The sequence below is a fragment of the Erinaceus europaeus genome, chromosome 22, assembly GCF_950295315.1.
Source record: "Erinaceus europaeus chromosome 22, mEriEur2.1, whole genome shotgun sequence".
Lineage (NCBI taxonomy): Eukaryota > Metazoa > Chordata > Mammalia > Eulipotyphla > Erinaceidae > Erinaceus > Erinaceus europaeus.
In genome coordinates this window covers 466,672-480,713 of record NC_080183.1, presented here as the reverse complement: position 1 = coordinate 480,713, position 14,042 = coordinate 466,672, and the positions used below count along the sequence as shown (strand labels likewise).

The 14,042-nt window shown below is 62.3% G+C and overlaps 1 protein-coding gene and 1 long non-coding RNA gene across 3 annotated transcripts in view; one reads left to right on the top strand and one right to left on the bottom strand.

Annotated features, from left to right (window-relative positions):
* LOC132535411 (uncharacterized) overlaps positions 1-14,042 on the top strand; it is a 37,034-nt gene that overhangs the window by 13,810 nt on the left and 9,182 nt on the right. The gene's annotated exons all lie outside the window — the stretch shown is intronic.
* GOLGA5 (golgin A5) lies at positions 74-13,089 on the bottom strand. 2 transcript variants are annotated; one of them, XM_060180939.1, is made up of 13 exons: positions 12,940-13,089; positions 11,221-11,678; positions 9,402-9,629; positions 8,949-9,168; positions 8,242-8,365; positions 7,117-7,320; positions 5,732-5,902; positions 5,090-5,218; positions 4,840-4,938; positions 3,505-3,733; positions 2,890-2,995; positions 999-1,062; positions 74-385 (listed from the first exon to the last, which is right to left on the bottom strand). In XM_060180939.1, the coding sequence occupies exons 2-13, from the start codon at positions 11,663-11,665 to the stop codon at positions 305-307; spliced, it is 2,100 nt and encodes a 699-aa protein (XP_060036922.1). In that variant the 5' UTR covers positions 11,666-11,678; positions 12,940-13,089; the 3' UTR covers positions 74-304. The 2 variants fall into 2 exon arrangements, with proteins under 2 accessions (XP_060036922.1, XP_060036921.1); XM_060180938.1 differs by lacking the exon at positions 74-385 and adding an exon at positions 420-704.

Below are 14,042 nucleotides of genomic sequence, written 5' to 3'. Positions count from 1 at the left end.
ATTTATCCAAAGATTTGTACCAATCAGGCCTCTCTTCAAAGTGAAATATATGAAAATGCAAAAGCAGGCTGAATTATCAAAAAGAAGACCTTTTATTTACTTATTTCACTAAGTCCAATTAGCCTCCGATGACAGCCCAAACGTGTTACCGAGCGCCCCAGCGCGTGTGCGCGTGTGCAGAGCCCCACGGAACCGGACGCTCAGAGGAGCAGGGAGCCAAGGCGGGGAGCAGAGCGCCTCACACAGCCTGAGGGAGAGCCGCGCTCACCGCGGTGAAGTCTGTCTGTCTGTCTGTCAGCCCAGCTCATCGGCCCCGCGGCTGGTCCTGGTGCACTTCCGGCGAGTACGTCAGCAGGACGGCCACGACCCAGAGGTGCAGCAACGCCTGGGGAGAGCACGGCCTGTGTCAGCCTCGGCTCAGGACACGGTCGCGGGCAGAGGACAAGCCGCACAGCCAGTGAGCCGAGCCGGGGCGGCCAGGCAAAGGGAGGCCGCGCTCACGCGAGTCCGGGCCAGAAGGCCTTCCGCCTGCCCGCCATGTGCCCGCCATGTGCCCGCCACGTGCCGGGGGCAGAGGAGATGACGTGAGCAGGGCTGTCGGTGAGCTGCCAAGGCCTCAGAGCAGGTGTAGGTGCGGCAGCAGGCGTCTGGTCGGGCACGTTAGTGACCACACGCAAGGACCTGGGTTCAACCCCTGGTCCCACCTGCAGGAGGAAAGCCTCAGAGTGGTGAAGCAGGGCTGCAGGTGCCTTGTCCCTCTCTGCCTCTCTCCCTCTCTCCCTCCCCTCAATTCCTCTCTGCTCCGTCTAGTAAAATGGGAAAGAAGGCCGCCAGGAGCAGTGGATTCATAGTGCTGGCGCTGAGCCCCAGCAAGAACCCTGGAGGGGAGAATAACAGTAATAAATAAAATAACTAAACGATGACAAGGCTAGTGGTCAAGCCTGTGTACGAAGTGAAGGAAGTTCAGAGGCTGACAAGTGGCGGAAGCCAGTACTCACCATGTAGAGGACCACAAACACCCGCACCACGGGGTATCTTCGGAGAAAGATTCCCAGACGGATGCTGTGGACGTGGTGGGGGAGAGGAAGAGCTATTCTCGTAGAAGCCTGCGGCAGCAGCTACTAAGACTCTGAAGTGACTTCCCCATCTCACTCTCTACAGACATTCCTTAACCAGCAGACACACTGCTGAGGGCCTCCTTGAAATAAACATGCAGAAACACCACACTCGGAGACACACGCCTCTCTCGTGACTGTGACTCGGGGCTGGGCTGTTAAGACCTTGACGCGTACTGCTTCTCTCAGCTTTTCAGTTACAACTGAAAGGGGCAAACTCTGGCCCCTCTACATTCTTTCTTTGAGGAACTCAAGAAGCTACAATAGGGGAAGGGGGAAAAAGCCACTGAGAAGGAGCCTGCTCATAGCAGGCGACCTGGAGTCTTTGCAAAGACACAGGCGAAGGGGCGCAGCACCGAGCCAGCCGGGCTCCGAGTGGGAAGCAGCAGCGTGCTGGGGTCTCGTCAGACCCACCCTGCAGTGTCCTGCGTCAGGGCCGCTGCCGGAAGCTGCTCCCCTAGGCACTGCCCCGTGTACGCAGTGGCTGGGCACTTGCGCTTAGTGACAGTCCTCGGCGGCTTCTGACAAAACGGCAAGAAGATGTCACTCCAGTGGGCAGACCTTCAGGAAAGTTCTGCCTGACTGAATCATCGGAGGGTAGACTCGGTGCTAGTCAGACGTGAATTTAGTCAAGGACATATGTAAACTAGGGAGACATTCATTTTCTGCTAGTGTCAAAAGCTTATTTACGGTGCTGGGTGGTGGCGCACCTGGTTGAGTGCTCACATTACACTGCTAACGGACCCGGGTTCAAGCCCCTGGTCTCCACCTGCAGGGGGGAAGTTTCAGGAGTGGTGAAGCAGGGCTGCAGGTGTCTCTGTCTCTCCCTCTCTATCCCCTCTTCCTCTCAATTTCTGGCTGTCTCTATCCAATAAATAAGTAAAGATAATACAAAATTAAAAAGTAAATAAAATAAAAAGCTTATCTAAGAAAAGGTAACATTAGGGAGTCGGGCGATAGTGCAGCAGATTAAGCACACGTGGCGCAGAGCGCAAGGACCGGCGTGAGGATCCCGGTTCCAGCCCCCGGCTCCCCACCTGCAGGGGAGTCGCTTCCCAGGCGGTGAAGCAGGTCTGCAGGTGTCTGTCTTTCTCTCCCCCTCTCTGTCTTCCCCTCCCCTCTCCATTTCTCTCTGTCCTATCCGACGACATCAACAGTAATAATGACAACAATAGAAAACTACAAGGGCAAAAAAAAAAAAAAGGAAAAAATAAATATAAATAAATACATTAAAAAAAGAGAGACCATCTGTGGACCCCTTTGAAAGAGTTTTTAAAAAAAGAGCAGGTAACACTGACGTGGTCAGCAGCACATGATCACCGTGAACACTGCAGCAGCTGTCGTCACAGGCTACGGTCCTGGAGCAAAACGCTTCAACAGGAGTGTGTGAAGTGTGTGCATTAACAGATGCTTCCCACGACACTTAGTGAGACAGAGGGAGAAGGAGAGACAGAGAGACGCCTGCAGCCCTGCTCCACCACTCATGAAGCTTCCCCCTGCGGGTGGGGACCAGGGGCTTGAACCCGGGTCTCTGTACTTGGTAGCGCGTGCTCTCGAGCAGATGTGCCACCCCGGCCCCAGGAGCGTTTTCGATGGCGGCTATTACAGCGATAGAGAAAGAGCGATGGCCAGGTTCCAGCAGGGCAGTGCCGGCAGCGCCAGCAGGCCGAGCACGGATGGTCTAGAGGCGTCGGCGGCACTGAGTGGCAGCTGCGCCCACTGGGCCGAGACCGAGCCGGGAGCGTCCCGACCTCACCACGCGCGGCCTACGTACCTGAACTGGTCGATGGAGCTCGCGGCCTTTCGGACCCTGCCATACATCCCCGCCAGACTCGTTTCCGCGTCACTGAAGAGAACAGGAACGCTGCGCAGACGTGCCCCTGCGGGAAAGAGAAGCGACACATCAGCACAGGTGTGGACTGCGTGGCGAGCCACGCTGGGAAGGATGACAGTCTTGCGCCAGGAGGCTGCCTGGCAGGGAGAAGCGGGGAGCCAGGCCAGTGGCCCCCTCTCGTCCACAGACCCGCAAACTCCGGCAGGAGAGGAGGAGGAGGAGGAGGGGGATCTCCGCTGGCTACCTGCCTCCCTGAGCCCTTGCTCACGCGTCTCAGGGGTCCTGCTCTGACTCACCTCCAGTCACGGCAGACACTGCGCTGCACGTACCCGCGGCTGGTGGCTGTGGCCTGGCTAAGCCCGAGTCCCTGTCCCTCCCTAGCGCCCTGCTCCTGGGCCGCTGGCCTAGTGACGGGCCGACCGTCCTGTCCTCGGGGCTCCTCTCCCAGCAGGGCGTCAGCCCGAGGCCGGGCCCCGCATCGGGAAGAAGCAGGTGCGTTGCCGGGTGAAGCTTCCTTCAGACGGCACGGCCTCCCTGCAGGCGCGTGTGCGTTACCCTCGCCGGCGTCCAGGCCGAGGCCGGGCACGATCACAGCAGACCCTTCGCCGCCGCTGCTGGCCGAGCTCAGCTGCCGCTCCAGGCGCTCCAGCTGGAAGGCCAGCGCGCTCTTCTCGGTGCTCAGGCTCTCCAGCACGGTCTGCTTCTGGATGAGCGTCTCCGTGAGCTGGTGGAGGCGCCGCTCCAGCTCGCCCTGGCTGCTGCTGCTCAGCGCCTTGTTGGTGAGCTGAGGGAAGAGGGCAGGTGTCACACGCCGGCTCCCCGAGTCCCACAGGGACACTTTCGCTGTATGCAGAGTGACCTGCAGACTCTCCAAGGGGCACAAGCCAGCCGGGTGGGTCAGCAGTTAAGGCTATTAATCAGCGAGGCCGGGCGAGGCACGCTCGGATGAGGGTCATCACGCACAAGGACCCGGGTTCAAGCCCCTGGTCTCCCCACTGCAGGGGAAGCTGCTGAGTGGTGAAGCAGAGCTGCAGGTCTCTCTCCCCTTCCGTCTCAGTTACTCTGTCCCCGTCTGATAACGGAATACATTCTTTAAAATAATGAAAATTTTAAAAAGAACATTACTGAAATATATTAAGATGGTGATCTTACGATGGGGGAGGTGGCTCAGTGGTAAAGTTCAGGACTTGTAAGCTTATGGTCCCAGAATGGTGGCCCGCTGTCTCCTCCCCACCCCCCCCACTCTCTCATTACGACGAATAAACATTCAGTCAAGATCCAGGCCGGGAGGCGGCACCAGCGGCAGCACATCTGACTCTCACACCACCGGACGTGCGTGACACAGGCCCCAAGCGTGATCTGCAGCGCCACCGTTAGTCAGACCTCTGGGTCTTCAGTAAAAAACCAATCAGGGGGGTCGGGCGGTGGCGCAGCGGGTTAAGCGCATGTGGCGCAAAGCACAAGGACCAGCCACCTGCAGGGGAGTCGCTTCACAGTTGGTGAAGCAGGTCTGCGGGTGTCTGTCTTTCTCTCCCCATCTTCCCCTCCTCTCTCCATTTCTCTCTGTCCTATCCAACAACAAACAACATCAACAACAAGGCTACAACCACAAGGGCAATAAAAGGGGGAAAATGGCCTCTAGGAGCAGTGGATTCATGGTGCAGGCACTGAGCCCCGGCAATAACCCTGGAGGCAAAAACAAAACCAACCAGGATGCCCATCGCCTTTCAAACAATCCAAGCCGGCTTCCTCCCAGACGAGGTCCTCCCAGAGGACCTTCAGGAGACTGTGCTGGCACTCCCCTCACACTGGAGGTGGGGCGTGGGGCACACGCAGCGCTTATCCCAGCAGCTCGCGTGCGCGCGGCCTTCACCCAGCCTCCCGGTGTACCTGGGTCCGGAGCTTCTGTATCTCTGCCTCGCGGTCTCTGACTCTGCTCTGCAGAGTGCTCTTCGTCCGGTGCAGGTCCTCTTCCAGGTAGTGGGATTCCTGCAGTGAGGCGCGGCAGACAAAAGGCACGTCAGCGTCTCGGAAAACGGTGCCTGTCGCAGAAGGTACGACGCGGGCGCCTGTGCCAAGAGCCCTGGCACTGCCGGGCAGAGCCACACTGTGGCCCGGAGCCGAGCGCTGCGGCACCTGCCTGTTTCTGCCGCTCCAGCTCGGCCTCGAGCTCCTGCCTAGACGCCTTCTGTGCAGCCACTTGGTCCTGCAGAAACCGCAGCTCTTCTCTCGCTGATTCTGCCTCACTCGCCTGCTGAGACTCCACATCCTGAATGAAAACGGAAAGCCTGGTGTCAGAAAGCCTCCGCGTTCTAGACAAGCCCAAACCTAACCTGCTCTTAACCACCAGTGTAAGATCCACAGATACAAAGACTCTGTCAGGCGCAGAAGATAAAAGGAAACTGGCAAAGTCTCTGGCGCCTGGTGGATGGTGAATCTTTCCCTTGAGATAAAGGCTGAGAGACAGAGACAGACAAGGAGAGACATCACAGCACTGCTCCACTGCCCGCTGACTTCCCTGTGGGGGAGCTCCCATGTGATGTCTGGAGGCCGAGCCCCTCGGGCCGGTGTGAATGCTACGGGTGGGCCGTCTCCTGCCCGTCCGTGATTCTGTCTCTCTGACCCCCACGGTTTATAGCCAGCGGGTGGGACCTGTTGCTCTAGACTCGCGTCGACACGGTGGCCAACACCCCAGAGTCCTGAAGCATTGCAGACGCCGTGACCGCTCAAACTGCCAGCAGCGGGCAGATGTTGGCCCGGGACTCGTGGCAGCGCCTCTCACCTGCAGCTCCGCCCTCAGCTGGTGCACCTGCCCCGTCAGCCTCTGCATCTCCTCCCTCTGCATCTCCCTCTCATGCCGCAGTTCCTCCAGCTCCACGCTGGTGGCCACGCTGCTGTCGAAGCCCTCCAAGCCGGACCCTTCCTTCAGGCTACTGATCAGCTTCTCTTTAGACTGTCAAGACAGAGAAGAGTCGTCAGGTGAGGCTGAGAGTCACCTGAATACTGAGCACCGCCTGCTATGCAGACACTCAGCTATGGCTGGGGAACAGCACCACACTTCTGCAGGAAGATTTTGCCACCTGAGGCTCTACAGGCCCAGGTTCAAGCCCCGGCACCACCCTCAGCCAGAGCTGAGCAGGACTCTGGTCTTAAAAGGATGACAGAAAGGAGCAGAGCAGAAACTAAGCTTCGCGGTGAAAGCTCTATGGTATCTTCATGTCGCAGACCTGGAGCCGAGTCAGGGCGCCAAAACCTGGGCACCCTGGACGCAGCCGTTACTGCAGGGCGACCCAGCAGCCTCCTGGACGCAGCCGTTACGGCAGGGCGACCCAGCAGCACCCTGGACGCAGCCGTTACGGCAGGGCGACCCAGCAGCACCCTGGACGCAGCCGTTACGGCAGGGCGACCCAGCAGCACCCTGGACGCAGCCGTTACGGCAGGGCGACCCAGCAGCACCCTGGACGCAGCCGTTACGGCAGGGCGACCCAGCAGCACCCTGGATGCAGCCGTTACAGCAGGGCGACCCAGCAGCACCCTGGACGCAGCCGTTACAGCAGGGAGACCCAGCCCCTCACTGTCACACCTGCCCACACCATGCAGTCCTCACCCCTTCTGGACACCCAGCAATTCCCTGAGCACCCACTTGGGCGCAGGCACGGGTGGGACAGGAGAAGCCCCACAGATCCAGCCCCAGTCCTTTCACGATCTGATGGGCCACTCAAGGCCTCTAGCCCCCCGCTCCCTCCTCAGAGCCCCCAGACTCCCCTGCGTGGTGTGCAAGGCCTCCCACGACCCGGTTTCGGCCTTGTCGCCGAGTCTCCTCTCGCACCTGAAATCTAACACCGGGTGCTCCTCCAAACCCTACAGACGGATGGGAGCGGAGGAGCGGGCGGGGTGCTCTTGATCTAGGCCACCGAAGGTGCCAGAAGACCTCAGAACCTTTCTCAGAGACGAAGTGACCGGAGTCACACAACTAACTCAAGTCGCAACCAGGAGGCTTCCACCGCACAATCCCAGTAAGCCCGACACTGAGAAACAAGTGTGGAAGTGACCCAGCGGCCCAACGCCAGGCCCGCCTGTCTCCTTCACCAAGTGACCAGGAGCCCAGGGAGTACTGCGAGGGGGCGGGCAGGGGACAGGCAGCCCTCGGCCCGCTGGCGCCCTCACCTGGAGTATTCTCGTGGCCTTCTGCTTGTAGTCAGTCAGCTCCTGCCTGGAGGAGTCCAAGCTGGACCTGAGCGCTTTGACTTGCTGCTGAAGGCCCTCAACCCTCCTCTTCTCCTCCGAGCACTTTCTCTCTGCCAGAGCCACGGCCTCCGCCAGACTCTGCCGCTCCGCTTCCATCTTGCTGAGGCGCGCAGCAAACTCACTCTGCGGAAGAGCCTATGGTCACAGAGGTGCCCCGAGGTGGCTCACGGCCGTTCCTCAGACATGTCATGGACTCACCGCCTCAGCCCGACAACAGACCGCTTGCTCGGAACAGAAGGCTATACGGCCGGGGAGCTGGTCACGTACAGAACAGCCACCAGGCCTTTCCCTGTGAACCAGGCTCCTGAACTGCAGCCCCCAAATGAGCTTGGGGATCTGTCTAAGAAACCCCCCAGCTGAATCTGGCCAGCCGGATACGTGGTGTGGTCTGGTACCGACACACCCGAGACCCAGAAGGCCCATGGGAAACGAGTGGGCGAGATCGGCACCACGCGGACGCCTCTGATCTCACAACTAACAATGCCCCTTACTTCAAATCTTCTAGGGGAGTGTGATTCTGCAGCCTATGACTCTCTTAGGGGGCCAGGCGGTGGCGCACCTGGTTGAGCTCACACACTAACGAGTAAAAGGATCTGGGTTCGAACTCCCCGTCCCACCTGCAGGGGAGGATGGAAGAATAGGAACTCAGAAGTTGGAGCAGGGCTGCAGGTGTCTCCCTTTCTCTCTTCCTCTTTATCTGCCCCGCTCCTCTCAATTTCTCTCTGTCCTATCAAATAAAATTCCAAAAATGAACAGAAAAAATGACCACTGGGAGCAGGGACTCACCAAGCCCCAGTGATTACCCAGGTGACGATGACATTCCTTGCAGCACACTCTAAAAATACGCGCCTGCCACTTGTTAACCCATCGAGCTCCGAGGAGGATTATTTTTCACATCTATTCTCAAGAGCTTCCACTTAAAAAGAAATCACCCTAAGTTTAAGCGCCATTTTTGTCCCAGAGGCAGTTTCTCAAGCGCACGGTGGAGTTGGTTTTGACGTGCCGCCTCGGCCCAGCGGCAAGAGCTACGTTGCCTGTGCTGACCTGCATCTGCTTGTAGCTCTCCTGCCCTCTCTGTAGAGAGGCGTCCGCTTCGTGGAGTCTCTCCTGCAGGGTCTGCAGAGCTAGGTCCTGCAGGCTGCTGCCTTCACTGTCACTCCGCATTATTCTGAAAGAGACAACACGGCAGCTTACTCAAGACTCTCCTGCCCGAGACCCCGAGGCCCCGGGTTCACCATCCCCAGCACCACCATCTGCCAGAGCTCAGCGGGACTCTGGTTGATTAAAAAGAGAAAAATCTGTCATTTCAAATGACTCGACTCCAGAGGATGGTCTGCCTTAAACAGTCAGCAAGCTCTTGCCCTCCGAGTGGCAGCTGTGTTCTCAGCCATTCAGATGCGAGGCCCGCGTGGTCGCGACACGGCAGGAGGCTGCTGCCACGGTTCCCTTCAGACACTTTCAATGTCAGTTTGCTACGAATGCACATCGAGACTCGACCGAGATCCATTTTACAGGCTGGGAGATGGCTCGGCAGGAGCAGGTGAGCCTGGGTTCGACTGCCTGCAGGTGCGTGTCACCTTTCTCTTCCCCAGAGAAACGTTTTTGATACGGGTGTTTTTAATCACGCGCATCTGCAACATTCCCTAAAGCGAGACCTCACCTCTCTCAGCCTCCCTAAGGCAGGGTGCACGGCCGTGGTGGCCGTTACTCCTGGAGAGGGACCCACACTGGCTCTCTTTCCCCTGCGTTACCGCGACTTTTCGCTCTGTGAGGCCTGGAGAGCCTCCGTGCGGGCCTCCAGTAGCTGGTCGGCCTCCTGCAGCCTGACCCGGAGCACGGCCAGCTGGGAGTCCTTGGCGGCCACGGCTTCCGTGAGGTCGTCCACCTGGGCTTGCAGCTCCCGCGCCAGCAGGTCCCTCTGGGAGCGGTCCACGTCCCGCTTCTCCGCGCTTGCCCTCGCTCTGTCGAGCTCTGGAAAAGGCGGCTCCTGAGACTTCTCCAGAGCAGAAACACCTTTCTCAGACACATCCCACCTCCCCCGCCGCCCCTCCACAACAGAAGATCTACGACGGGCAGTGCCCCGGCGAGCCAGTGGGCCTCTGACCGGAGCGCCGCCTCCAGACACGGCGCAGACCAAAGGCTCAGGCCTTTGGTTCTGGGAGGCTAGATCCCTCGGCTCAGAAACCGCGTGCGCGGGGCTCTACCTTCCTGCGTCTCCCGGGCTCTCTGCAGCACAGACGCCACCTCCTGATTCAAGGACTGGATCTCGCTCCTCAGCAGCTGGTTCTCCAGCCGGAGGTTGGACAGTTCGTGTGACCTGCCGTCGTCACTGGGTGTCGCGGCGCCGTGCTCGGGGCGGGGGCCGTCGGGGGGCTCGCCTTCCTGGGAGGAGGGCTGTCGGCTTTCGTGCCCAGAGTCTGAGCCAGAGGCTTCTGCAAGAAAGGGGCCGTGTTCACACCGCGGAAGCCCGCGAGAACGTGAGTAGCTCTGCCTTTCTGGCGAGAACGTGCGTAGCTCTGCCTTTCTGCTCAGACTGACCGCTACCCCAGACGCCGTGAAGAGCCAGCTTCGGCTGCAGACAGACACGCCCGGCGACATGCACTCGCTCACGCGACACCTACGGCCGCTGAGGACCAGCCGCGTCTGGGCGCCGAGGGCAGATCCAGGGCCCAGCTGGGGGGCAGTCAGGAAGGGCTCGGGCTTAGGGGAAAGCATGTCCTAGCTCCCTTCTTCCTTGTCACAATTCCTGATCCAAAGGGAGAAGTCAGAAATGGAAAGTAACGTAAGACACGGGCGGGACAGAGTGGCTTTGAAGGCGGCCAGAGCAGTCTGTCATGTGGGCAAACTGGAATCTGGAAGGCCTTCCGGGCGGGCGGGCGGGCGAGCCCTGCTGCAGGGGGCAGGGGCAGGGGCCTCTCACGAGTGCACCCAGCTACTGCGGGGCCCCGGAGGAACCTGTCGTGATCACTGCTTCTAGAGGGGCAGGTGGTGGCCTGGCTGAGCGCACGTCACAGTGCACGAGGACCCGGGTTTGAGCCCTGGTCCCCACCTGCAGGGGGAAAGCTTTGCGAGCAATGGAGGGCAGCAGGTGTCTCTCTCTCTCTCTTACTCCCTGTCTCCCCCATCCCTCTCAATATCTATCTGTCTCTATACAATAAATAATAAGAAATAAGAACACTTGGGGGGCTGGGGGTGGAACACTGTGTGTGTGTGTGTCCACGTGCCCGCCTGTCTGTCCTGGTCTTATATTTCCAGCGCCACAATGAGCACCGTGAATAGCACCAGAGCAGGCTCTGCGGGCGGCTGTCTGACGACAAAGCGAGGAGACTCGGGGGCAGGGCAGGCTCGGGGCGGCACGGCAAGTGGGAGAGGCCCTCTGCTCGTTCCTGAACGCCAGGAAGGCGTGAACTCCTGCCAAGACCCTCCTGACCCTTCATCAGCTGCGCCACCAGGTCGGCACTCGCCACAGCAGAGAGACACGCGCGGCCAAAGCCTCCAGCCTCCCAGCTTGCACCAAAATCGTTCCGGCTTCACTGCTGGGCCACGCAGAGCCGGGGAACCAACCGGGGGAGAGCGCTGCGAGCAGGCTCTGCACAGACCCTCCCGCCCGAGGCGCCACATCTGGGGAATAACAGATGAAAACAGATGCAGGAAGCACCCTGAGCCTAGCATCAGCACCCTGCGCCTAGCATCAGCACCCTGCGCCTAGCATCAGCACCCTGCACGTAGCATCAGCACCCTGCACGTAGCATCAGCACCCTGCACGTAGCATCAACACCCTGCACTAACATCAGCACCCTGCACGTAACATCAGCACCCTGCACCTAGCATCAGCACCCTGCACGTAGCATCAGCACCCTGCACGTAACATCAGCACCCTGCACCAGCACCCTGCACCTAGCATCAGCACCCTGCGCCTAACGTCAGCACCCACCGCCTGCGTTCACACCACGCCCCAGCGCCCGCTCTTACACCCTGTGGACAGAACCCCAGAGGCCGGGCTACAGAGACCCGGCACAGTACCGAGGCCTCGGCTCCCAGGACCCCCTCCGGGGGCACGGACGCCGGCGGCGGCGGTGGTGTGGGGCTCGGCCGGGTGGGCGCGGTGCAGCGCGGGGGCCTTGCTCCTCTCCTTCCTGGCTCCCGCCCTGCCCGCCGGCTCCTTCTGCGGGCTGTTCAGAAAGTCGAACAGCAGCTCGTCGTCAGGCTCCGACCTCTTCCTCCGCACGAACTGGGAGGAGGGCCTGGGGCCGCCGGCGCCCTCGGGGGCCTGGGGGGTCTGGGGGGGGACCCGGGGGGCCGGCAGGGGCGCCTGATGCCCGACCCCCTCGGCCGCGGGGTCGCTCGGGCCTCCGCCGTGGCCGCCGTGGCCGGGGGTCTCCTTCTTGCTGAGGGCCGTCGCGGCCCCCTGGTCCACGCGGTTCAAGAGGTCTTCCGCCTTCCCCGCGAGGTCGGCGAGCCAGGACATGGCGGCGGCTGACCTGCAAGGGCGGCAGAGCATCAGCCGAGGGGGCCAGCGGGCACCTGCGGGCACCGCCCAGTGGGCCGCCCAGCTGCTCCCCTGTCCCCTGCGGGCACCGCCCAGTGGGCCGCCCAGCTGCTCCCCTGTCCCCTGCGGGTCCCCGGCCGCCCCGCAGAGTCTGGACTGGCGGGAACACCAGACACCGGGCTCTGCAATGGTCACCGGCAGCAAGGCGACTGCTCCTCCACGTTATTATTATTGTATTTACTCCCTGTTGTTGCCCTTGTTTTACTGTAGTAGTTATTATTGTTTTTGTTATTGCTGTCATCATTGTTGGACAGGACAGAGAGAAATGGAGAGAGGAGGGGAGACAGAGAGGGGGAGAGAAAGACAGACACCTGCAGACCTGCTTCACCGCCTGTGAAGCGACTCCCCTGCAGGTGGGGAGCCGGGGGCTCGAACCAATGGAGCCAGAGGCGGGTGTGCGCGGTGCGGGGGAGCTGCGGGGAAGCTGCGGGGAGCGTGGTGCGGGGGAGCTGCGGGGAGCGCGGTGCGGGGAGCGCGGTGCGGGGAGCGCGGTGCGGGGGAGCGCGGTGCGGGGAGCAGGGTGCGGGGGAGCTGCGGGGAGCGCGGTGCGGGGAGCTGCGGGGAGTGAGGTGCGGGGAGCTGCGGGGAGCAGGGTGCGGGGAGCGCGGTGCGGGAGAGCTGCGGGGAGCGCGGTGCGGGGGATCTGCGGGGAGCGCGGTGCGGGGGAGCTGCGGGGAGCGCGGTGCGGGGGAGCGCGGTGCGGGGAGCAGGGTGCGGGGGAGCTGCGGGGAGCGCGGTGCGGGGAGCTGCGGGGAGCGCGGTGCGGGGAGCTGCGGGGAGCGCGGTGCGGGGGAGCTGCGGGGAGCGCGGTGCGGGGAGCTGCGGGGAGCGCGGTGCGGGGAGCGCGGTGCGGGGAGCTGCGGGGAGCGCGGTGCGGGGAGCTGCGGGGAGCGCGGTGCGGGGAGCGCGGTGCGGGGAGCTGCGGGGAGCGCGGTGCGGGGAGCTGCGGGGAGCGCGGTGCGGGGGAGCTGCGGGGAGCGCGGTGCGGGGGAGCTGCGGGGAGCGCGGTGCGGGGAGCGCGGTGCGGGGAGCTGCGGGGAGCGCTGTGCGGGGAGCTGCGTGCTGCCCGAGTGCCGCCGCCGATGCCGCCGCCGGTGCCGCCGCCGGTGCCGCCCCCGCCCCCGCCCCGCCACCCCCCCCCCCCGGAGCTGGCCCGGGAGACCCCGCCCGCCTGCCCGCCCGCGGCCGCTCACCTGGGACCGAGGCGCCGCCCCCGCAGCCCCGGCCGAGACCCCGCGTCCCGACCTGCCCGCCCCGGCGGCCCCCGCGGCGCTTCCGGGAGACGTGGAGGCGCGAGGACCCTCCCGGGCGGCTGCCGCGCCGCCTGAAGGCCACGCCGGGGAGCCCGGGCCGGTCCGCGGCCGTGACGCAGGCGGCACCGCGGGCAGCTAAGGAGGGGTCCTCGCGCCGGCCACGCCCCCGCGCGTGCGCGTGACGTAGCTCGTCCCCGGGGGAGGGCCTGCATGTGGCGAGCAAAACATCGGAGGCCACGCCCACCTGTGAGGCCACGCCCACCAAGGGGCGGGGCCCGCCGCGCCAGTACGCAGCGCCCTGCGGAGCCGCCCGGGTGCTGCGGCGCCCCTTCCTCTCCGCGCCCTCCGCCGGGGTGACCTGCGGGGTGAACCGAGGGCGTGACGCAGCGGACTGGCCTCTCTGGCCCCGTGCAGGGGGACACAGGCGGCAGCACCCAGTGTGGCTGCGCCTTCCGTGAGGTTCCTGGTGCTGTCCCTGGCTCGCCTCACCCATGGGTGCTGGGTGCGGCCCCGGGCCTCAGTCCTTAGGTGCAGGTGCAGGTGCAGGTGTAGGTGCAGGTATAGGTGCAGGTGCAGGTGTAGGTGCCGGTGTAGGTGCAGGTATAGGTGCAGGTGTAGGTGCAGGTGTAGGTGCAGGTATAGGTGCAGGTGTAGGTGCCGGTATAGGTGCAGGTACAGGTGTAGGTGCAGGTGTTGGTGCAGGTGCAGGTGTAGGTGCAGATGTAGGTGCAGGTGCAGGTGCAGGTATAGGTGCAGGTGTAGGTGCAGGGATAGGTGTAGGTGCAGGTATAGGTGCATGTGTAGGTGCAGGTGTAGGTGCAGGTGCAGGTGTAGGTGCAGGTATAGGTGCATGTGTAGGTGCAGGTATAGGTGCAGGTGTAGGTGCCGGTGTAGGTGCAGGTGTAGGTGCAGGTATAGGTGCAGGTGCAGGTGTAGGTGCAGGTATAGGTGCAGGTGTCGGTGCAGGTGCTGGTGCTGCTGTAGGTGCAGGTGTAGGTGCAGGTATAGATGCAGGTGTAGTTGCAGGTATAGGTGCTGGTGTA